This window comes from Doryrhamphus excisus, linkage group LG2 (genome assembly GCF_037039965.1).
Source record: "Doryrhamphus excisus strain RoL-2023G ecotype Guam linkage group LG2, RoL_Dexc_Guam_v1.1, whole genome shotgun sequence".
Lineage (NCBI taxonomy): Eukaryota > Metazoa > Chordata > Actinopteri > Syngnathiformes > Syngnathidae > Doryrhamphus > Doryrhamphus excisus.
In genome coordinates this window covers 25,874,685-25,900,552 of record NC_136358.1, presented here as the reverse complement: position 1 = coordinate 25,900,552, position 25,868 = coordinate 25,874,685, and the positions used below count along the sequence as shown (strand labels likewise).

Sequence of the window (25,868 nt, the reverse complement as noted above, 5' to 3'; positions counted from 1 at the left end):
CATATAGTTGGTGGGTAGACAAATTATTTTTTTCAGATTAAAATGAACAAAGCATTATTAGAGCCCTGTAGACATGACAAAACACGACTATAGTCACATTTATACTCTTTTTATTTACAACATATTGCGCAACTACAGGGTCTTGAGACACATGCTAACTCGCAAACTAGAGATCTAGCGACCTAAACGGTAGCCTTCAAGTTATTTCCTCTAAACTTAAATAGCCAAAAACTTACCACTTCCACACGGATAGGGAGGATAACTATTAACAGTTATTTAACCTTTAACATGAACATTAATCAAACGTAATAATTTTTTCTGGGTACATGATACCATACAGCATCCATATCGAACTTGCGCGGGCCGCACTAACATTAAACTTTCATATCAAGGCGGGGGCTTCAAACTAGTGTCCTGTGGGCCACATTTGGCACATCTAAGTCTTCCTGACTTCCTGAGATTTAGTCATCATACCACACCTCTAAAGTCTTAGTTTTCTCATTTTCTGAATCTGGAGCCTGTGTTGAACTTTATTGATTAACTTATAGAAGTAACGAGCATCAGAAGTTTATATAGCCCACCTTCTAAATTTTGGCCAATGCAGTTTTGCACGTCAACAACATTTTGTGCTCCCTAAAAAGTCGATAGTTGAGGATTTTTGTTTCCTGTTTAATGATCCCACTAACTACTGATCTTTTTAATTGCATCCCTTTGGACTCGCAGCACCTTCTGCGCTTCCTCCTGTGTATGACATAATCCCGCGCTTGCCTTCACAAGCAGCCATCATTAACCAACTGATGCTACTGAGGTTCTTTGTGGCCATCTCCTCCAATTTCGCCTCCAGTCTGCATGTATTATTCAATACCTGGGTTCAGTCTTGTATGAGAGCCACCATCTATCACTTTTAGGCCCTGTATCAATGTTCAATGTGAATAATTCTTCAGCTCATGTATTTATTTATGTCTGGTGCCAATCTTCAAATCCAATCTGTCCAGTGAGGTCAGATCACTGAGGTGCAGATGAATTTGTTGATGTTCAAAGTCCAAAAAGGCCAGTCAGTCATTGTTGTACCTCCACTACCTAAGTCAGTGGAGGAGGCGACCATGAACTCCGACTTCTATAATTAGTGAGTAACTTATTGTCGGGAAAATTAATTACACCTGATGTGCTGACTTGAATACAATCCATTCCAGATGGCTGTCCAACTTGATGTATTCATATTTTCTATTAATTACCCCCATGACAAATAATGGGAATTGAATAAATCTGCTGCAGCGTTCAAACTTTAAGTGTGAAACTTTTCAATACTTTCAAAAAGATAATGTTTTAAGAAACGTTTTATTATTAAATGTTAATTAATGTTAATGTTAAATGTTAATTAATGTTATGTAAAATGTAAATTAATTTTACAAGTAACTGTAGTTGCACACCTGTAATGGTAATGGTAATGGTAATGGTAATGGTAATGGTAATGGTAATGGTAATGGTTTGATTTCATTTGAACATGCATCAGATTACAATTGAGTGCATCCCATAATCAGTTCACAGTTCCACATGTCCAAAAGGAGTAGGAAGAAGCAAAGCTTATTTAATCCTACCCCTCCATCTGGTACTTTTACAATCAGTAACTGGTACATTTGTTCACTTCCTGCTTTCCTTAATACAGTTTTTATTTATTTATTTATCTATCTATTGATTTATTATAATTTAAAAAAAAAAATTTAATTTCGTAATTTTTTGTCCCGTACCGAAGTACGAGGTGTAGGCAAGAATTAAATCACACCTGTTTATTTGTCCTCATCAAATATCATGACATTACTGCTACCATTACTCCATGATTGTGCAATGTTATGATCGGACCAATTCTTTCAAATTCAACAAGACTCCAAACATTGCAATCTCCCGGCACATTTTGGCAAATGGCTTCCATTTTTGTCATTTGTAGCCCTTGAATGTGTACATCCGTTGTCTGATGACAATTAATTGCACCCTTTCTTTCACATCCTTTCTTCCTTGTTTAGATTGGCGGAGATGCCTGATTTTCCTTTATACAGTACAGTCCTATACAGTCCTTTATTGTAGTCGAGTCAAGTGTATTTTGCCATGTTGGTATGATGCAGTTTTTTGGTTAGTGTTCTTTAATACCACAAATTTCTCTATTATAATTTGACACGAATAACAATTTTCACTTTATTATGTAATTTGTATCACTTTCATTGAAATTTGTGTTTAGGGCTCGAACAATCTCAAAAAAGACCTCCAAAATCTCGGGAAGGACTGATAATACAATATTTATAAGACTCCCATCAGGATGGTTGCGTTTGTCTGCAACATGACGAATGGTGTTGTTGTTACTTTTGCCCCTTTTGTCAGGTCCATGCTGACCTAACTACATTATAGCTTGGTAGGATAAATGAGTAAGTTGGGACTAACGTAATAACAGGAAGGTGGGTCATCTGTCTTTTGTGGGACAGATCACACATCTGGCACATATAAACACACATACACACTCACCGACGGGTGACAGGTTCATCGTAATGTTGTTAAACAGGGATGCTGACTGGACTGTCATATTATGTGAATATGAATCTCCAAATATGTGTGACTTCAGAATGTATGTATTCTATACTGAAATATTACCGGCATACATTGTGTTAAAAATAATAAGTAAGCGTGGGCTGCATTTATGATCACACCGATTGGATCTGCACTTTGTAGACTTTGAGGAAACAATGGGAGAATGCATGGAGTCTGCATAGTCTTACTCTTTAGTTGTTTTTTTTCTGCTATCCTGATTGGTTTCACCTTGCTTAGACCGGCATTAGTGCAAACAGGCCTCCAATAGAGATGCCTAAGTAGAATCAATTAAAGTAATGTGCTCCGCATCAAGATGCCTTCACATTCTCTCCAACTCCAATGCCAGATGCTTCATCATGATGTTACCGAGCTTGTCAGCATCTGTTGTTTTTGTTTTTGCTTTACTCATGCATTTTGTGTGAGTGTGTGTTTTAAGTGCATACCCAGCACCTGAATGTTTTCTATCCAACCTTGCGATAAGGTTCTAAGTTAACAAGGTGAAAACTGGTGTTATGAATTTCTCAACAGCCACAGGTGAGCGTCCAATGTCAGCGTGGCTTTTCCTTAAGGTCACCGGGGAAAGCTGAGAGAAGAAGTTATTTTTAAGGCGTCAATGCTTTGTGTTTCGTGTGCTGTTATTTGTCCCTTGTGCTCCTTGACTGCCTTTTCCTATACATGGTTTGAACGAGCATCCATGTTGGTGATCCTGCTGAACTGTGTCACCTTGGGAATGTTTCATCCCTGTGAGGACATCGACTGCAACTCCGAGAGATGCAAAATATTACAGGTAAGACATTTTTGGATTTTTTTATGAGCTTGTTTTACCACGCTGTATTCTGTCCAAACTGCCTTAATACCTTAACACATTTTTGCCATTTTTGTGACATCTCCTTTACTTCAGAACTACTACTAATTCATGTGACGCTGGCGAGTCAGTGTGGAAACGGTAGCTTTCTTTGGCAGGAGCCAATCATGAGCAATCAGTGCACTCATAACAAGGCCAATTTTATATTACACTGTAACAGTATAACAGTTTGACTCACAGTATCTTGAACCAAAACACTAAACTCACCACACAGCAACTTAACACTCAAAAAATATACCTGAGAAATATACACACTTGTATGAATATGAGTTGGGGAAACAAACTAGCAATTTTTAAAGTTTTCACGTCTGAGCAAAGCATTCATTGCGGCGCTGCAATGACTTCAGCCTCCTATTGCCTAATGGGCAAGCAGGCTCTGATTATTTTTCATAATTGTATATTTATTCATGCAAACAAAGAGATGTGGCTCATCTTGTTTTAAATGCATTCCATGTCTTTCTAAAAAAAAAAAAAAAAATGTCCAGCATGTCTGGCCTTTGTAGGTCCCCCCCATTTGCATTACTGCAAATGGAAATAAACAAAGCTTTGTGTGGAGGCGTTTCCATTAAGTTGTGGCCTGTCTTTAACACAAAGCCAATACTAATGGAACAGCATTGTTTTTTTGTTTTGTTTTGTTTTTTTCCCCCTGTTTTTCCAAAGGAATCATTTTGTGCATCGGATGAGAGAGTCAAGCAGAGCGAGCAGCATGCATGCGGTGGAATAGATCAGCTTGTTATCTGGCACTGTTCATCTGTGCAGTGAGCTGATAATGTGGTTGCAAAGCGGTTTTAAATATATTCAATCAGAACAGTGCTCTGTTGTTCTTGTCAATTGATTGGTCAAATGGAGCACTCTCATCCCACCTCGACGTCCCACCTTCCTTTGGAAATGCAACTTTTATCTTTATGGTTCTGCTTCCATGAACCAATCTACAACAGCAGTTATCTGTCCACTTGTTTTTATGTTCATAGTAAGAGTAGATGATTTGGACTTGTAATATAAAATATGTGTGATAAACACCTGTTCCAAATTATTATGGAAGTAGGATTTTAGTATTATAAACATACTTTGCGTTTTTCATGTAATCCATGGATGACCTTGTGTCTTGTGGCTCTTTGATTACTGACATGAACCTCCGACAGCTGTATAATTAATTTGCCAGGTGAGCCCAATTAACTCATTCAATCACAGCCATTTATCGAAGGCTGCCAGCACACAGAATATTGTGTTCTTGTGTTGTATTGACATGGTATACTGTATACCAAATGAAAGATGAGACCCTCATTTTCATCAGAAAACAGTATCGTACCGCAGTGAGCAATGTGTTCTTGCAAAAAGGTAAGAAAAACTCAATTATCAATAGAAGAGAGACAGACCATCTTCACGCTTAAACATGTTGTTCTCCAACCAAAAAGTCTCAGTGTTTGAGTATACAGTTGAGTGTACTTTGTAAAAGTGCCATCGCCGTGTGCCTCGTGTCATTTGCGCCTCCATGAAGCACTCAGCCAAGAACGCTACAAAGACCGATGACACAGCACAGCATTGAAATTACAGATAAGAGCATGCAAAATGACAAATATGTGAGAGAAAATGAGCCGGGAGTCGTGTCTCTCTGCTCTGCTCACATACTAACAAGGCTGATTCACGGACCCGGGTACTGGTACTGGTACTGGTACATGTTGCTTTGAATGTATAAACCCCGAGACCTTTTGAATGGTGGATGAGAGTGAGCTTCCTTATTGTCCTCAACTTATGAGGCATATGCTGCTGTAATATATGCATGACCGTGCGCTTGTCTGTCCATTTGTTTGTGTCTGTGATGAGAGTCTCCGACCCCTGATAATAGCATTCAGGCGTGTGGCAGGCAGAATTAGCATACATACAGGCTGACATTTATTTTTGGCAAAGGTTTTTAGATGAAGTCAGGAAGTGATGCCTGTTTTTTTTCTTTAAATACTTTGTAAATCACACATTGCAAGACTGAACTTAGTTGTGGTCCACTCATGAAGAAGGAGATGTTGTAACCATGAAACGGAGTACGCATCATTCATTGTCAAAGTTAATCCAGTGTTTTAATGTCCAGCCACTGTGACCATTGTATACTGGTAGGACCGTACCATTCAAACATTTCCTGGACATTTAGTAATGGTTTTACAGTAGGGACTGTTTGACTCTTAAACAGATGAATTCTACTACCATTATTTGCGATTCAGAAACATTGTTTGATTTTAGGGTTGAATGGCGGTCGAGTGGTTAGCGCGCAGACCTCACAGCTAGGAGTCCAGGGTTCAATTCCACACTCGGCCATGTCTGTGTGGAGTTTGCATGTTCTCCCCGTGCATGCGTGGGTTTTCTCCGGGTACTCCGGTTTCCTCCCACATTCCAAAAACATGCTAGGTTAATTGGTGACTGTATAAAAATATTGTATATAACAATATAAGTCACTAAAGTCATCATACAGCAACTTCACACTCAAATATACAAACATGTACCAATATAAATATATAAAAAAAACAACAACTCCTTAAAAGTTTTCCCATACTGTATTGCATCTGAGCAACGCATTCATTGGGGTGCTGCAATGACGTCAGCTCCTCTCTGGGCTCCTCAAATAAAGACACACATCATCAAAAGTATAAGATGCAGATGTATTTACTACAATAAAACGGTCTGAAAGTTTAATGAATGTTAAGGAATATTTCCTCCCACATTCCAAAAACATGCTAGGTTAATTGGCGACTCCAAATTGTCCATATGTATGAATGTGAGTGTGAATGGTTGTTTGTCTATATGTGCCCTGTGATTGGCTGGCCACCAGTCCAGGGTGTACCTTGCCACTCGTCCGAAGACAGCTGGGATAGGCTCCAGCACCTCCCGCGACCCTCATGAGAAAAAAAAATTCAAAGTGTCAAAAACCCTCAGACTGAAACATTGGGCTAAACTTGCCACAAAAAATATGTTTTTGGTATGGGTCAACAAATACTCCATCAAATATAGCTCTTTATGTTGTGCGGTATTAATTATGATTTGCTTATTTCTGAATTTCAGTGGCATTATTCATGCACCTTTTCCAGAACACTATTTCCTCTAATTCTATTGTTTTTATTCGTCTCAGTACAGTAGTGCACTGCTGATGTTATCAGGTGCCCGATTATTGTTTCATAATGTTCTTGTATTCTCCTTCAATTATGCTGACTTTGCTTAATTTGCCTCATGATTGTGTTGTGGTTATTTTACTCCTTAGGAACATTTCCCAAACAAAGACCAGAACAAATGACCACCTCTGGCCACTAAACGTAGAGGTTAAGCCCACTAGGAAAACTTATCTGAGACAAGATGTGTTTATTAGTAGTCCTTTTGGTGGGATGTTAATGTTGGGTTTAAGTTTTCCATCTTAAAAGCATCTCTGTGACTCGTCATGGTAACAGTAGCAACATGCATGTTGGTTCAGGACGAACCAATCAGATTCCTGAGACTTAAGTGGGCACTTTTTAATAATAACACAGTGGAGCGGACGCGATGAGTTGTTCAACTGTTGAATCAACTTGAGCTTCAACTTTTTCACTGTACAACTTTTTGTGAAAGTCAGGTATCCTCCAGTGATCACAAAGTCTTAGACTAGGACTTTTTTGTTTGATGATGCCAATTGAAATGATGATTCATCTTTCTGTGCAAGCGGAAAAGATCAGGGACCATTATTTTAGGAAGTAAATTCCTGCTTCCCCCAGGAGAGGTCGGTAGTAGGGTCAGCGAACGCTAGCTGGTTTTCTTTTTCCTGTCTCGCTTTAGGCCAGTTTTTTTTTTTTTTTTGCGGTTTTTGCTTTTGTGTGCATTTTCCTCTCTTCTGGTGCAAAGCTTGCTTGCTTGTGACTTACTTGCTTGCTTGTAGCCGCAGTATACAGTATGTTCATGTATAGAATCATGCTGTAATATTTGAACCGTGTGCAGAGTGTTTTAGATCCACAGATGTTGCTGTGGCACTCCAATCTGGGCTGCCACACTGTATTTAATAGCCTCTTTCACACACACACACACACACACACACACACCGAGCGTGCATTAAGTGCTCTCAGCATTAGCGACTCAGCACACTTTGGACTTAAAGGCTGCATTCAAGAGGTGACGAGAGGGTGCCTAATGCTGGCACTGCCTTGACATGTTGATACCACACAGTGCAGCCTGCTGCTCGGTGAACACGTGTGTTTACTTTTGCTCTCAGGCAAATCCACATACACACGCATGGGGTATCACATGGGCTGGGGGAAAGAAATAAGAGAAATAGACACTCTCATACTGTAAACGTGCTGTGGAAATTATAATACGATGATATCAAAAATGATTCGCTCCATCAGTATGCACAGCAAATGCACTCAATTCATTGCTTTGAAAATGTAATCATACTAACTGGGAAGTGCTGTGAGAGAAAAGGGGAAGAAAATAAAAAATAGAGCAATGAGAAAGTTTGAGGAGGAGGAGGAGGAATGCCATTAGTTCCCAGATGAATCACACCAAAGCAGAGGAGAGCAGATGAGGAGTGACACAATTCACAAAATATTCAACTTTTATGTCACTGGCAGAAAAAACTCCATTTTGACGACAACATAGAATAAATGAACAAAGACTGTAAAGTTACTGTCAACACATTGTTTTGTTGTGTTGAGCAAATAATGTGTCAACCTTTCAACAATATCAAAAGGACAACAAAGCTCACATCAAATTGCAATTCGTTTCCGTGTGAAATCCTACAGACAAAAATAATTATGCTGTTTATGCAGCTTAGTGACCACACCGACAACCACGAAGGGATTTACTTCATTTTTGTCATATAATATCATTACATACAATATTTCATAATAGTGGATACACCTGTCACATTCTAGTGAGATATTAATGGCTGGTACAGGCTCCAGCCAGGAGAAAACAACAGGACTCCAAGAATATATCAAGGAGACAAGCCTCTGCATGGCATGCACCATCATCTCTACATATGTTTATTATTTTATATAACACAGTTAATACTTCTGCCTCTGTCAGCTCTTTGTCCCTTTCTTTGCTCTGTCTAACTCTCATTTTAGTTCTAATGGATTGATCGGATTTCACAGAAAATAGCTACAAATGTGTTTTGTGTAACAAAAAAAAAAAACGGTTTCACAAGACAAAATTCCAAAACTAAAGCAGATGGCTTTTGGATGGATTGTGTTGATCACTGGAGGAGAGAGTTGAGGCTCATTGAACCGACGCCAAGGTGCACTGAAGCTGTTCTGGTAGTTCATGGCGACCCAACACCAGGACACTTTTCATTTTGACACTTCACTTAATAGTTTGTCCCGTCGCCAAAGTTGGGGCTATGAAGCTTTCAATGTTGTTATTAACTGCGTGCGTCTGCTGAGATTTTACAGAGTTGATGTGGTACACAGGAAGATAGGGTGGCGGGGTTCCATTTTTGGCAGCGCCAACAAAGGTTTGTTTGGAACAAATATAGAAGGATGGGTCTGTGATGTCTGCTCCGACGATGTAAAACACTTTTAAAATACGCTTTTATCTTCATGAGCGCTATAGAATACTGAAAGAGGATCTTACAAGTTTATGTTACTATTGCAATGTAATACAATTTGCATGTTCCGTCTTTTAGAGTTTTAGAATAGATTTAACTCTGTGCATTCATTTATTGGTCTCTTTCACACTGCAACGCCTAATGACATCCAATTTTGCACGACTTGTCTCCATTGGAGGATGGCTGAATGATGTAGTCTAATTAACTCTGTAATTTTCTTAGACCGTAATGCAAACCTCCCGTTTCCCCTTTGGCAACATTTTGGCAATATTCCAAAAATGTTCGTTGGAGTGAGGATATTGGATTTATATGTGTCCCGCCGGTATCTCCTCTTCCTTGAAGGCAGGCGGGAAGGTGTGAATGTGTCGTTTTTGTGTAGTCCTGGTAACGAACAAAGGGGCACTCACACTCTGTAATGCTGTGTTGTGCTCGGGAAGGCATGACACCTAAAGTCTGTATTCCTTGACTAATGTGAGCATTCAGTGCCGCACCCAAGGACGGTTGGAGGGCGGACTTGAGTATGGTATCCTTGCCCGGGCACATGCATGGGTGAACATCTTCGATATCCCATATCATCAATGCCATGGCTCCACCACCTTCCATAATGGAAATTCATTCATTCTTATCCTCACAAGGGTCGCGGGGATGCTGGAGCCTATCCCAGCTGTCTTCAGGCAAGAGGCAGGGTACACCTTGGATTGGTCGCCAGCCAATCACAGGGCACATATAGACAAACAACCATTCACACTCACATTCATACCTGTGGCCAATTAACCTAGCATTTTTTTGGAATGTGGGAGGAAACCGGAGTACCCGGAGAAAACCCACGCATGCACAGGGAGAACATGCAAACTCCACAAGGGTGGAATTGTACCCTGGTATCTTAGCTGTCAGGTCTGCACGCTAACCACTCAACCGCCACGCAGCATGTTCAGTGTCCTTCTCTTTGGGTGCCGCTCTCTCCACCTTTACACGTCACCATTAACATGGCTTTCCCTTGAAAACATGGCTCCCCACTAGAAGTTAGACCCTCGACTCCCGTGATGTGAAATATGCACTTCCCTGTGCGGACGTCTGCATTCAACTTGACAGCCAATTTACAAGGAACAAGAGGTTGGCTTTGTTCTAAACTTAACAGATTTGTATATATTTATACATTTCTCTGTTCATGTTTGGATGACTCATCCATCTGTGGGTGTCCTGTGGTTTGAAACGCTTCCAGAATGTTTCTCATATTTTTTTTTTTTTTTTACTTCGGTCTGCATTCTTCTCCCCTCTCATCTCTAAATTCCTCATCTGGTCCTTCTCTCTTATTCATTTAAATTTCTGTCTTCCTTCTTGCTCTTGTTTTCCCCATTTAATATGATCATGATCATATTTCCTGATGTTAAAAAGGACAGTTTTGTTTTGACTTGTCACTCCGTCATGTATACATGAGTCATGTGTAATGAGCTTGGAACACGGCTCAAGAAGGATCCTGGCAACAATGCACAAGAGAAAGCTCTCACCACAAAGTAATAAGTCTGTTGATGAAAACACGACAAGCACTATTGGAGACATTATGGCCGAGGCAGTTAAGGTCAGCGGTCAATCCAATCTTGTATGTACCAGTCACAATTTTCATTATGGCTTTATTTCTCTGCCACTGTGTGAACCTTGGTTATTTTGGTTCCAAAGCTGGGTGCAAAGTTCATATTGGGGAATATTTATCAGCGTTTTATCAGTAATTGTTTCAAGCGGATAGCAGATTGTCATCTTAATGAGTCAAACTGTTATTTTGAGTAGTAATATCCTGAAATTTCCAAAGGCTGGACAAGCTTGTCTTGAGTGTTTTCATTGCTCATTATTATGAAATAAAAAGCTTACTAGTCCTCAAGAACCGGTGTGCACCACAATATGCCTTTTCATAATTCCAGAATTCCTAATTGTTATTATGGTTGTCTATGACCTTGCAGCATCATTTTTCTTCTCAATATAAAAGGCTAACTTTGCTGTTTTGTGTTGGTTTGTGTCCGCAGGATTTTGATGACTTTATCTTTGCCTTCTTTGCCATTGAGATGGTGATCAAGATGGTGGCTCTGGGCATTTTTGGCAAGAAATGTTACCTTGGAGACACATGGAACCGCTTGGATTTCTTCATTGTGCTGGCTGGGTAAGTCACAAAACATGGCTTGCGTTGTCGTAATTGACTCTAGCAGCGTGGATGCGGCTGTACAAAGATATGATGATGATGATGATGATGACGAGGAGGGCTATTAATGTTCATGTTGGCACCGCATTGAATCCAATCTCTCACATGCAGAGGTTGAAAAGTAAAGTGGGAGTTCCATCCCGACGTCCATGTTGCCACACGCATTGGCTCCACGATAGCCGTGACCAGCACGTCGATGACATGAAATGAAACTGAATTAAAGTAGTAAAGCATAGAATAAAAAGTAACAAACAGCAAACCCAAAGCAACCTTTCCATTTCAATAATAAGACCACAACACTTATAATTACTGTCAGTTTTATAGGAGCAGATACTTTAACACAGGGGTCTCAAACACGCGGCTCGTGCCCTGCGGGCCACTAGTTTGAGGCCCCCGCCTTGATATGAAAGTTTAATGTTAGTGCGGCCCGCGCAAGTTTGATATGGATGCTGTATGGTATCATGTACCCAGAAAAAATTATTACGTTTGATTAATGTTCATGTTAAAGGTTAAATAACTGTTAATAGTTATCCTCCCTATCCGTGTGGAAGTGGTAAGTTTTTGGCTATTTAAGTTTAAAGGAAATTACTCGAACTTGAAGTTTTTTAAATTTTTTTGTTTTTAATAAATACTTTTTTTGGGGGTTTTTTTGGAAAACCTGATGCGCTTGGGCCCAGTCTCATCCAGGCCCAAGCTCCAGTGGCCCCCAAGTAAATTGTTTGAGACCCCTGCTTTAACATGTCTGTAGTGACCTGGCAGTTACAGTATACAGTATACATGGCGTTAAAGACTTTTGGGATTTCCAAGCGGGCGTGACCGTGACAAGCCCCAACTGTGTGTATTTGGGTGTATTTGTGTCTCTGTGCAGAGACGACAGTTGACTTTGCTGAATGGATTGGAGTGGTTTGTCTGACAGTAGCCTGTTGTGTTTCTGCAATTAAGAGACTTTCTCTATCCTTACTGGTGGTCGCAACAGTCCAGCGTTGGGAGCAGCGTAACTGTGCTCTAACTCGTTCTCCAGTGAGTCTCGTGTTTCTGGACCAAAGTCAAGTTTTTAATTAATTTATGGGAGCACATACATAACCACTGAGCTGGAATTGAGTTTTATTCACATGTCACAATGTTGCAGTAGAGGCCACACAAGTCATTACCGATGCTTGCACGTGTCACGCATACAGTACATTGATCTAGTACAGGGGTGGGCAAACTACGGCCCGGGGGCCACATCCGGCCCGCCAAGTGTTTGAATACGGCCCGCCCAATCTTTCCAAAGTATTTCATTTAAACTCAACATACAACCTGGCATCATGGCCTGAGCCAACCTTTTGATGGTTTTATCAATTTCGTTTTTTGACATGGTCTGTTGTTTACAAAGTGCTCCTGAAAAAAGGGACACAAGCACATAATAATAATAATAATAATTATTATTATTATTATTAGATTATTAGATTATTATAATTATTATTAGAACTATTATGATTATTATAATTATTATATTAATGCTAATTATTATATTAATTATATATAATATTATTGTTATATTTGCATATTTTACATAATAATAATAAGATTATAATTATTATTTTAATTTTATTGTAATTATTATAATATTTTATTATTTTTAAACTATTTAAATATAAAATAATAAATAATAATAGCAGATTGCATGACAATTTTACAGATACAATAATACCAGGTGGACTGTTACGTGTAAAATATATAGTCTGCCCCCCCGTAAATTTTGTCATATCAATGCGAGTCAAAAAGTTTGCCCACCCCTGATCTAGTACATGGGCATCTGTGAAAAATGTGTACTAATACTTATCACATACTACAGTATTAATTGGCCCTGTACCCTAGAAACCGCCCATGAATGATACGGGAAAAGGCCGAAATGATACTGTGTCAAAGCCCAGGGCAGTGATACTGATAAAATATAGAGTTTAACCATGTCCAGTATCAGCCCCCGTAGCTGTCCACTCAGAGCGCACTGCTCTGGTATCGTGCCCGTGAAACAACCAATCAGAGAACAGCGCACGAGTGTGAACACACGGCATTTGTTTTGCTGCCGTCTGTGTTCTGTCAACATGTCAGCGGTTGACACTCCCGGCGAAAGACAAATCGGGAAAACAGCAAACAGAATATTAGAAATGAAATACATGTAATAAACTGAACATTTTCTGGAAACAAAATGGTCTTTTGATTAAATAGTATGTGATAATAAGATCATCACATGGTTTGTAATATCATGCCCCCGCGTGCCAGTATCAGCCCTCGACCTTCGGTCAGTGATAACCTATAATTAATAACTAGTCTGCATGTGTAGTGTACCATGTGACCGGGACGTTCTTCAGATCAACCCAGACGTTTTCACACATCATCTTCTTCCTGTAGCGTACTTCCTGCTGTGCTTCTTTCTGTAGCAACTGTGGGGAAATGTCACAGAATGTCAAACAATGTGTTTTTTTCCACCCGTTCTTAGTAATATTTAAGTTTTAGCAGTTTGGCTTTGAATGATAACGGTTGATTGACTTTAAAATCAACTTTACTTTAACTGTTTTACAATTAAAATGACTTGTTTCCATTGACTGGTGTTGTGGAAGTCCAGTTAAGCAGAGAGCGTACCCTACACATCTGACTTAACGCCAAAGAAAGAGTGATCTGGGTGGGGGGCGGAGAAGGAGTTCAGGGGTGCTACCAAGAGGAAGGGCGATAGATTGGCAGAGAAAGGAATAGAAGCCCAAGTATCAGCTTCATTTTACTCCTTTCAATTTTTAATCCCGTCTGATGTGTGAGGAGAGACACCGCAGCCGAAAATAGTCACTCAGGCTGTCTTCTTGGTTTTGCTCGATTCGCTTAGACTCACCCTTTGGCCATGAATCTTTCATTAAAGCAGCTTGAAACCAGATATTCGTCTTCTGTACTCTACCTTGGCGTGAACAATGTGCCGCACATGATTGGGCTGATGAATGACGTCTTTTATTCCTAATGAACGTCCGGATATATAGCCTTTGCTGTATGTGTTATCAAATATTCCCTTAAGTACACTTTGTGATCAAAGGTATCGGGACATGACCCTCTTCGGCCATTGTATTGGACCTGGTAGTCACGCCTACAAAGTCATTCAAGTAAAAAAAGCCACCATGAAAATGACCTTCTAACCACCACTGGAGTAATATTGAATTAGTCTGAAGCCGTGGTGTATTGACATTTAAAATGCAAGTTTAGCACCTTTTTAATGGCTTGAAATATCGAACACATCCTCTTCCATTCCCACCCTGGGATGTGCCTCACTGTAGGAGGCAAGTGAGATGCATTGAACCTGAATCCTGAGTGTCTTCTTCTCTCCTTCTTTCTTCCTCTCAGTGATTTATCGATGCAGTATGGGTCTCCTCCAGCCTAGTTGGAGGGGTACGGAATGTAAGGTAGAGTATAAAAGCTGAAGGAGACTAAGAAAATCAATAGAAGGGAGGGAAACACCATATGAGAGAGGATGAGAACTTGATAGACACTTGTGGAGGTAAGAAAACAAAGGAGAAAACAACTTTGATCCATCCATTGTTGAATGAATGGGCACACATACCGGATTGGCATATCATGTTTTATTTTATTCCAGGTATTACTACTTCTTTTCATGTTTTACTATTCCTTCAATGGTAGCCAATGTGAGAGATACTAAGAATGTGTGGACGTCCGGAGGAGAGAGAGAGAGAGAGAAAGGACACAGACAAGGATATAGCACTGATGAACAATGATGGCCGTTAAACAAAGTATCCACTGCCAACCACCCACCCCCTCCCTCACTAAGCGAGCCACACAAAGACAACGTCAGAGCAGGACTGCTGCATTTCCTTCCCCAGGTTCCTCTCCATTAGCAAGATTGTCTTGCAAGTACAATGGGTCAACATATTGGCTGTAGATTATCAGTGATAGGGACAGTAGACAAAGGGACAGAGGTTGTACTATCAGTTTATAGTACAGTATATCACAAAGTATGAAGACAAACACCCCAGTTTATTCTGCCCCAGATTACATTCCCGTTTCATTAGGCGCTCTGTGGACTCTTGCATAACGATATCAATAGTAATTCTCTTACTAATATGAGTACAATTTCTGTAGAAAACACACTCCGAACCATTGGCAAGTATTACCACAATCTGCTCAGCAAGCTTGGCAGACACGTTTCTGGACATGCAAGAGGAAAAAGATGTACATTTTGGTCTGGGAATGATTCCATAACTTATATGTTATCACTAATATATGATAATGGTAATGGTTTTATTTCATTTGAACATGCATCAGATTACAATTGAGTGCATCTCATAATCAGTTCACAGTTCCACATGTCCAAAAGGAGTAGGAAGAAGCAAAGCTTATTAAATCCTACCCCTCCATCTGGTACTTTTACAATCAGTAACTGTTACATTTGTTCACTTCCTGCTTTCCTAATATGGTTTGGTTTTTTTTGTTTGTTTTTTTTGTCACAAGTGTTTCAAATGTAGTTCTTCCCTGAGATCATATTTCTCCTCTCTTGTAGAGAAGTATTGGATGACATTTTTAGGTTATTTTTAGCCTTATGCATTATTTTAGCTGTTTGAAGATGAACTATATCAGCAAGTTTAAGTATTTGTGATTTTAGAAATAAGGAGTTAGTATGTTCTCAGTAGGCGGCATTATGAATTATCCTTACTGACCTTTTTTTTTGCTTTCATGTTCTAACTTATAACATGAACATTGCTGGCAAAGAGCAGCATACTCCGTCAAGTGTCTGTACTTCAAATGCCGTATTAATGTATGTTCTATTTGCTGTTCACTCACGTCAAGTTACTGTTATGACCTCCGACCTCTTTGCACTGGGTCAAGCAGTTAAACATGAACCAAGGTCACACTGTTGTGGAGTCTTTCACCATAATGGTGGACATCATAAGCACATAAGTATGAGAGTGGGCTGACAGTGAAAGTGTTGCTGCTGAGAGGCTTTCTATCAGATTCAGCATGAAAACACTCCATCTGTCTTTTCCTCATGATTGTCCACCATTCCACTTCGACTAAATGACGCTACATGCGCTTACTTTCATATTACCATGGTTTTTAAAACCTCCTCCGTGCATTGACGTGTAGCTATAACTTTCATTCATATTCATTGTTTTGTGTTTGATACATTTTATTGACTGAAGGGAAGTGGACTCATCTTTGTTTAAGGCGACAAAGGAATGCTATTTAGCAATAGAAACCAATGCTGAAGACCAACAAAGAAGTTATTACATCATGGCTTGAAGTAAACATTGACCTTAGCGTGCAGCTTCACTCATCAAAAAAATAATCAAAAATAAAAATTTCATCTGGTAATCTGTATCAGTCACACGGAAAGATCTGCTTTTGTTTTGTCATCGTTGTATCAAGCTCATGATTTGGCAGCCATTCATTTTGTATTTTTAATTTAACCTAATCAACAAACGTGATTTATTGGTATTTTAATAAACACAATCATTGCAAACTTTTTTTTTTTTTTTTTTTTTAGCTTTTGGGAATGTTTGACACATTTGATTAGTTTTGTAATTAACTTGTTGTTTTTGCAGTTTACAAAACGCATTCATCTTTTTAAAAATGAGAAGAATACAAGTACAGTATGAACTGTGAGTGGGATAGCCAGGATAAGAAGACAAATACAGATGGAGGTGAACTTAGGACAAGGAAGGAGACATGTGATGTATGGTATCTCTCATCTGCACTTTGCCTGTTATACATCACTAATCCTATGTCAGCATGTGTGCATGCACATTTACGTTTGTTTTCAATGAAGGGTATCACGTGCTGTGCCATTATAGCACATGTTCACCATCTGCAAAAAGAAAGCGAGTGTCTGTTTTAGTGCACGCCGCGCGTCTGCCAGCACCTTTCATTGCATGATTTATTTGCATCTCATTACAACGTGCTGAGTTTGTCCTTGCAAGGATCTCTCTACATTAAGACTTGTGCATAAGTATCCAATTAGTATGAATGACAAGATGCAAAACCTCGCCTTTTATCCTCAACCTCAACTCTGTGTGTGTGGAACTGTGCTTCTTGGGCTGAAGTTGGGAATTCTCTGCACGCAAACTCCGTCAATGTCGGGCTTGCCTGCCTGCCCCCCCCCCCATCACCATAATCAACACAAGCTTGCACACAACTTTTTGTCATCCTCATTATTTGTGCAACACAGATGATACAGTTGTATCGTTGTAAGAATTTGAGGTTCTCTTTAGGTTTCTTTATCTTCCAAGTAATGGAAGGATGGACGATTGACTGACTGGTTGCATTGCCTTGACCTTCACCTGTGGCAGTGCTTTTCATATAGTGGCAGGCCCCCTTGGGGGACTAAATTTAGAAATGGTTTTAAGTTGCTGCAGATGTTATCTCAGCGTATTTGTATTACTTTACTACTCTTTCTAAACAAGTGGTTGTATGCAGAATGCTGGTGCAGAAAATAATTGAGAAGCACTACGCTGTGGTCATGACCCGTGATTGTGGAAACCCGTGGTTTATACTGGGTGGATGGGCGCACCTTTAAAGGTGGGGTGAGGAGCCTGGTCATCTGGGATTCGCCGTAGCAGTGAAGAGCCAGTTTCATTGGGATCTTGCATTCAGGCTTGTCTAACCGGATGGAGATCTTAGGTCAGGGGTCTCAAAAACACGGCCCGCGGGCCAAATGTGGCCCGCATGACACTAGTTTGAGGCCCCCGCCTTGATATGAAAGTTTAATGTTAGTGCGGCCCGCGCAAGTTTGATATGGATGCTGTATGGTATCATGTACCCAGAAAAAATGATTACGTTTGATTAATGTTCATGTTAAAGGTTAAATAACTGTTAATAGTTATCCTCCCTATCCGTGTGGAAGTGGTAAGTTTTTGGCTATTTAAGTTTAAAGGAAATAACTTGAAGGCTACCGTTTAGGTCGCTAGCTCTCTAGTTTGCGAGTTAGCATGTGTCTCAAGACCCTGCAGTTGCGCAATATGTTGTAAATAAAAAGAGTATAAATGTGACTATAGTCGTGTTTTGTCATGTCTACAGGGCTCTAATAATGCTTTGTTCATTTTAATCTGAAAAAAATACTATAAAAAAAAAAATACTATATACCACCAACTATATGTGGTTTCTTAAGTTTTTTCATTATTTGCTGTTTTATTATTATTATTATTATTATATTTATTTATTTATTACTGATTGATTGATTTTCTTTATTCTTGATTTATTTGTTTTTCATCTTATTTTGTGTAGAAAATTAAAAAGTAAGATATTTGAGAACAGTGGAATGTTTTATCAGAGCTTTTCTTGTAGAAAATTGGAACCAAAGCAAAGTTTTTTTTAATTTTTTAAATAAATTTTTAATAAAATGTTAATAAATGAGTTTTATTGGTTTTTTTTTTGGAAAACCTGATGCGGCCCAGTCTCACCCAGGCCCCCAAGTAATTTGAGTTTGAGACCCCTGCCTTCGGTAGACCTTAGGTAGACCTTAGGTAGACCTTAGGTAGACCTTAGGTAGACCTTAGGTAGACCTTAGGTAGACCTTAGGTAGACCTTAGGTAGACCTTAGGTAGACCTTAGGTAGACCTCGGACACTCTGGTGAGACTGAAAAGTTCCTCTGCCTCTATATAGTATGTTGACCTAAATGACACATTTTTGCACATGGTGGAATCTAACTGGTTCAAACTGAACTGGAAGTTAATTATATATATTTACCTCCAGTGTCACGACATGACACACACAATCATACCTCCGATACAGGAGATTGTAGGGTTTGCACATGTGTACGCACACTGCTCGCATGTGTTCTAAATTTGCGAGACAGACAGACTTGGAGTGTGTGTAAGGAGGGAATTCCTTCACCCGCACACCCCTAGAGCTGCACATGTGCTCAACATATGCTCCACAGTGCGAGAAGACACAATGACAAAGTCTGATCAGGACACAAGAAAAACATTGCTCAATGATCTTGTCCTAACCTCCCATCATCCACCTTGGAGCCTCCAAGGAGCCGCCTGGAAGACCGTTTGGAGTCTCAGCCTTACGAGCCAGACTCATCTCATGTTGCTCTTTTGTGTGCTGCTGACGCCACGCTTCTCCTCTCTCCGCTATCGATAACGCCATTGGGGATGCACGCACACCTCGCTCTGCTTTTTTTTAAAGCTGATTTTGCAAGCGTGCGTGTGAATGCATGCGTGTTTATCAGGCCCACAAACATTGCGTGTGTGCTGCGCTCCATATACAAGCGCAAACACATGCACTGTGGTCGCGCTCCATTGAGCTTAGGAATCAAAGCATATTGTTTGCCAGAACACATGCATTACATTTGTCGTTGAAGGCAAGAATTTAGATTTGATTGGGCTTATTAGAGCATCAATTACTACTTGCCCACTGACGGTGAGAGAGCATTTTCCTGATGCAACACACAGATTGTATATTAGGGTGGTCAATTGATTTAAATGTGTAATACAAGCATCGTCACAAGGATTCTCTATCGCTCTCCGTTCCGTTTCACTGACTGAGTCTTGTTTCTGTTTGAGGTTCCTTCCTTAATGGAAATGTTTCCTTTCCTCTATCGCCAAAGTAATTCCTAACAAGGGGATCATTTGGTTTTTTTTAATGTATACCTCAGATAACTTTTGTTAAATGTGACGTGAACAAAATTGACTTGGTTGTGTATGTTGCAGGATGTTGGAGTATTCCCTCAACCTGCAGAATGTCAGCTTTTCAGCAGTGAGGACAGTCCGTGTGTTGAGACCACTACGAGCCATCAACAGGGTGCCAAGTAAGTGCTTGACCACTCTGAACAAAAATCGAAAAAAGTATATTCAGCTGTCCCTCATTTATCACAGTTAATTGGTTCCAGATACAAGATGGATTTCTTATTAACTCATTCAAGCCCAGTCATTTTTCAAAAGCCGTCCATCTCTGTACCGGACATTTTTGTGTTCAGAATATTGTGTTTGTCTTCATCTTTCATCGGGAAAAAAAGTTTCTTCCTAACTTTTCTCCGTTTTTAGTAATCAGCTGTAGAACAGAGGTAAGTTTCGGCAAAATATCAGTTCTCAAGAAATAAAAGGCTTATTGTGAAAAGGCACATTTCAAGCATAACTTTCACTTTGACACAAATTTAGCCATATATATTTAGGCAAAATGTCTAAACAATTTTTTTTACACACGTTTGCTTCACACATATTGATACGTTATGACGCATTCAACCATTCCTCATCCTCATCACAGGACCCGTAATGATATTAATGTGTGAATTGGTGGTCCAGCCGTGTGGGGAAAATGACATTTACTGCATGGATGTGTTTACCGAGGCTGATATTTGTCCTCTGTCCTGTTTTCATCCCTTCAGCAGTCTAATCAAGAACTCTAAAGAAGCTTCCATCATAAATCTGAGTGGAGATGTTTGTTGAGCTCCAGCTATTCTGAGGTGCACTTACCCAATTTAAATACACGGGCACTCTGGATGCTGAATGAATTCATCTCCTTGTGTGTAAGAGGAGATTTATGGCATTGATGCAGGCAGCCACTTTTTCACTCAGCAGTTTTCTCACTTATGAAAAACACTAAAAAGGACAAAGCCTTAGGTTGCCCTTTTCAGAGTCGGACACAACAGTACTTTTGTCTACTATCACTATGCACACTCTCACTTGTCGTTGTTGTGTTTTACAGTTTAAAGGGATGGTATGCAACTGGCTTTTTGATGCCATAAAATATTACAGCATTAAAATTAAAATTAATAAAATAAAAAAAACTTAAACTGTATTAGGAAAGCAGGAAGTGAACAAATGTAACAGTTACTGATTGTAAAAGTACCAGATGAAGGGGTAGGATTTAATAAGCTTTGCTTCTTCCTACTCCTTTTGGACATGTGGAACTGTGAACTGATTATGGGATGCACTTAATTGTAATCCGATGCATGTTCAAATGAAATATTACCATAACCATAACCATTAGCAAAAGTAGTTAAACAATTTGGCTATTCCGTCAATTATCGCTAAACATTAGTAGCAAAACTTTGACAACAAACGTGCATCTGTACGAGCAGTACATCCAAAAGCTGTGTCATGTGACTTTTTATTTTTTACTTGAGTACAACAATAGATATTGTTTCTGTTACTAAATGGTGTCATGGTGGTGACGATTATTTCCATTACATTTCAATGTTCCCTGTTAGAAAATGAATTGTAAATCTGAACAATTATGAGGACAATCCCGGTTGACCAATGTGTAGCGTTTGACTTACAATGTTCCATTACAGAAGGTTCTGGAAACTTTTGCACCATGATAACCACAAGGCAGTAGCTGTACGTGTAATTAATCTAGTGACTGGGACAGTAGCAAATGTGGCTCCAGTCCAGTCAGTCGGACTCAGGCCGGGCTGCCTACTTTATCTCCTACTCCCAGATGTAGGATGTAATATCTCCTCCCCTAGGTTAGCTGTGCATTTATACCACAGATGGCTTCACATGAATAGAACTTGCCTTGGACAACTCCAACTCGGAGATGTCATTCTCATTAGACTCATGGGACATCCATGTGGTGACACATAGAGAGTGGGGGCGATTTACATACTGGAAGCATCAGGGAAAATAACATGGCAGTGTTAACCTGCATCCTACCACAATAATAATGCACCCATTCATTATTTTTTTTTAGGTTGTTCGCCATTGAAAGAAAGATCTGCGTATCTACGAAATCTGGTCAAAGCTATTTTTTGATTATTTTGACAACTGCTTATGCCGGCATAGGTCAGCCAATTGGAGCCACATAAACTGCAAAGTCTGTATCCAATATAGGAGCAAATACCTACACAGTTATCAATAGGCTGTCCCAAGTTGATGTTGATAAACAGGCATTGTAAGTGCTCTAAAAGTAAATGGCATGTGTAATAATGTAAACTTAATCAAGCATAAAATACACCGCAAAGCTGCATCTCAATTACAAGTGCAATTACAAGTCGCCCATTAAATCTAACGTGGACCCATATCATATATGTACTATATTTATATATAGTATATGGGCAGGCAGGTGATATACAGTACACCACCTCAGCTGCTGTATAATGTAAAAAGCTATTAGTGTGCATTTGGAGGTCAGCTGAGTCCTTTCTTGAACCTGAATACAGTAGAGTCATCACCGTTCACTCCCTCACTCTTTTGTGGTTATTGAAAAATTATTTAATGTTATTTAATGTTAATGTTATGTTAATGTTAATGTTATGTTAAAATTATTTAATGTTATGTTAGGTAATGTTATTTAATGATTGACTGTGGCTTGTTATTGTTCCGGTCCATGGAGATAAATTCATGGACCTCAATTCAGTCTTGTAATAATTGTAATAATTGTATGTATTCACCATGTCCTTCTACCGAAAGAATGCAACAAAGATCCAACGATCCACCTCTTGTTTGGCGTTTGGGGCATATTTTGCAACTTTTAGAGGTTCTACTGTAGTTCCATTTTCAAATAATGCAGTCAACTGAGAACCAGCTCTTGTTTTACCACCCGTCATATTAAAGAGCGCTTTCACAAGGAACGGAATAATGGCTGACTAATTGATGAAGGGAAGCACTTTGCCTGGGGGGGAGGGGGGCGTTAATGGTGACCTGAACAGTACTGACTGATGATCTGGTGTCCATCGAGAAGAGATGATTATGACTGCACACAATCACACTCCTTTTGTGTTTATAATCCTGAGCCCAGAATAGCCTTTCTTCATTGTTTGGATACAATGTCTGACCTTTGCCGAAAGCCTCATCAATCAGAAACATGCATATATTTGCCTGCATGCTCACCCTAGAATGCATCACCTGTTATTACTCCCCAGCAGAATAGTGATTCATCTTTTTTGGACAGTACATGTGTAGAATTATGCCATGCACATTGACTTCCTTCCATATAATCCCCCAAAGACAACATCATCATTGACCTCCCAGCTTCCAGCTCTGAGTGTGTTCTTGTCTTTGGCAAATGCATGGTGAACTTCTTTGCTTGAATTAAAGATCCTGAAAGAACAACCTAATGTACTTTCCACAGTAGGTCGTAGTCGCGTCTAAGTTTAGTTGTGTTGCTGACAAGAAGGTCCCTTTGAAGACGGAGAGTCGGACTTTGTATTTGAGGGCAGACATGAGACAAGACGGTTGCCAGTGGATGAAAGCAAAGGAATTCTGTGTAATGCTTTTCTTTTCTAAGCTGTTGAAATATTTTCAATGTGCACTGTGCAAAGTATCCGGCCCCCCACGCTGTGAGCATGCAAAGGGGTGTTCTGTTGTTGAAAGAAAGATTAAGCAGTTACACGTTCAATCCGAACACTACAGAGTCATGTTGTCCTTTCCAAATAGCCTGGGGATTGCGGGTTTACGTGATTTGTCAAAGAGTGCTTAGAAAACGTGATTCTTCAGTCTTTGTTGATGCACATTATATTTACATTGAGATCATTCAGGTAGCGGGAAATTAGTTGAAATAGTTTTTGAATAGGTTAATTTGATGAAATCTTTTTACGTTTATTTACTCCGACCTCACTTATGGCCGTGACCGAAGAACGAGATTGCAGATACAAGTGACCATGTGTTTCCTGATTTGATTTGATTCGAGCTGGTCTGGGAACGCTTTGGTGCCCTCCTGGTGGTTACGGATCAGGAAGTCTGGATTTCCCTTAGACTGCTGCCCCTAGACCCGATACATGCAGGAGAAGATGGATGGATGGATGGATGCGTCCTTTATGCGTTTTTTTTTCTTCATTATTTCGAACATGATCCAAAGCACAGCTAACCAAACATAAATCAACACTAATAAAAAATACCTATGTACATATAAACATGCACATGTTCGAAAGGGAATGGGAATAAGTCAAGACTTATCTAGTCCCACCCCCCTAACCACCCAGATTCCAACCTCATCCCAACAAAACATATCTTATTCCTTGTCTACCAGAATGAAAACCCCACATCCAACCACCTTCACCCAGCTTGAGGCACCCAACTACGTGCTAAGAGCAACCAGTTCATTACTAGTCATGGTATAGTACGTAGTCCAGTCCAGGAACCACTCCAACTATACAGTCACCACACCAGTCATCACAAACTAACATGGATATAAAAAAAAACATCAATGTTATGGTATTGTTTCAGTGACATTGAAAAATAAATGTGAGAGAAAAAAGAAAAATATTCTTTAAAATACCTCAAATTACATAATCACACTTGAGTCTTTGCATACTACATGCTGCAAAAGTGTCAGCCACAAACGCTTACTAAAAGTGTATGACTTGACTTTTTTCATATGCTTTATTTTTCGTTCACAATTGAGGCCAAAACAAAAGCACTTGCTTATTTTCTTTCCTGGGCATCTTTGTCAGGAACCGCTGATATCGAGCTAGTTATTTTCGATTTGGCTCAAATGAGAAGAGACGCAGGTGTACACAGGCTCTGGACTGAAAGAGGCCATTAGCTTGAAAATACAAAGATTATAACCCTGACTAGAGCTGAACATAGCCAGTCAGGAGAGCAGAGTTTGCAAACCTCATTTTCTTTCTAGCGGATAGTTCCCTGAATTTACACGGCCACCTGCCTGCTCGCTACGTTTCAGCACGTTTCACCACCCGCAGCGAGGTCGGAGGCGCACAGGTGGAGGAGGAAATGATTGTTATCAAATATGAACGATGGATGGCTTGGATTGTGGGTTTTTGTGTTTGTTTTCATTAAGAACTTGGAGAGGCGACCACCTCGGTCATTTTATGACTTGGCTTAGTTGAGCGTGTTCAGCGTGCATTCGCCATTGCCAAACAATCAGCAAAAACCCTAAGTCCTAATTGAACACCTGAAGTCAGGCGTTGCTAAGCAATCATTGGTTGGGGATGCTGTGTATGGTTTGTGTTTGCTAGGAGAAGGACCGTGAAAGACTACACAGGTATGAGGTCCTCCTTACATCGTCACTCATCCACATATGTCAGTACTCTGCTTTTGAGTCATTTCTTTCTATATCTACTGTATATTTTCAAAATTGTTATTCAATACAAACGGTTTACTCTCACTCCAAAAATAAATCCTTATGCAATCTAATGTGACCGAGGTGATAAAAGGTGCGTTTAAGGTACAGGGAATGTTGTGTATTGTTTAGTTTTTGCAGTATGTGCACATGTTTTATTGAAGGCAAAGCCAGAGAGGGTTTCCATGTAGCGTGTGCCCATCTGCAGCACACAACTAATAGCTTTCCAATGTCTCAGTATGTCAGTATCATGTTCAACGTTTTGTACTCATTTGTGATGTCAAAAATTTATACTGAGAAATGAATAAAGGCTTAACCCTTGTCCTTGTGTCTCGTCTCAGGTATGCGCATCCTGGTAACCTTGCTGCTCGACACTCTGCCCATGCTGGGCAACGTGCTGCTGCTTTGCTTCTTTGTCTTCTTCATATTCGGCATCGTGGGAGTCCAGCTATGGGCCGGCCTGCTCAGAAATCGCTGCTTTGTAGAGGATAACTTCTCCTTGTGAGTACCTTCATAGTTATTATTAAGGAAAAGGTTAGAATTGAGGTTAAAAAATGGCTGTGACAAAATGAGGCATCACAAAACCAATCAACGTCAACGAGCCATTGTTTGCGAGACCCGTTTACTGATATTCACCTTATTGATCCTGTTGCTTTCATTCCATGTGGGGGCAAGTGTA

At 39.8% G+C, this 25,868-nt stretch overlaps 1 protein-coding gene across 6 annotated transcripts in view; it reads left to right on the top strand.

The window, feature by feature from the left end:
- cacna1g (calcium channel, voltage-dependent, T type, alpha 1G subunit) overlaps window positions 1-25,868 on the top strand; it is a 157,675-nt gene that overhangs the window by 64,885 nt on the left and 66,922 nt on the right. For all 6 annotated transcript variants that reach the window (XM_078788919.1, XM_078788920.1, XM_078788923.1 and 3 more), the window contains 4 exons: window positions 3,255-3,364; window positions 11,015-11,148; window positions 19,879-19,976; window positions 25,531-25,690. In XM_078788919.1, the coding sequence (XP_078645045.1) occupies window positions 3,255-3,364; window positions 11,015-11,148; window positions 19,879-19,976; window positions 25,531-25,690 (502 nt within the window). The remainder of the gene's footprint in view (window positions 1-3,254; window positions 3,365-11,014; window positions 11,149-19,878; window positions 19,977-25,530; window positions 25,691-25,868) is intronic.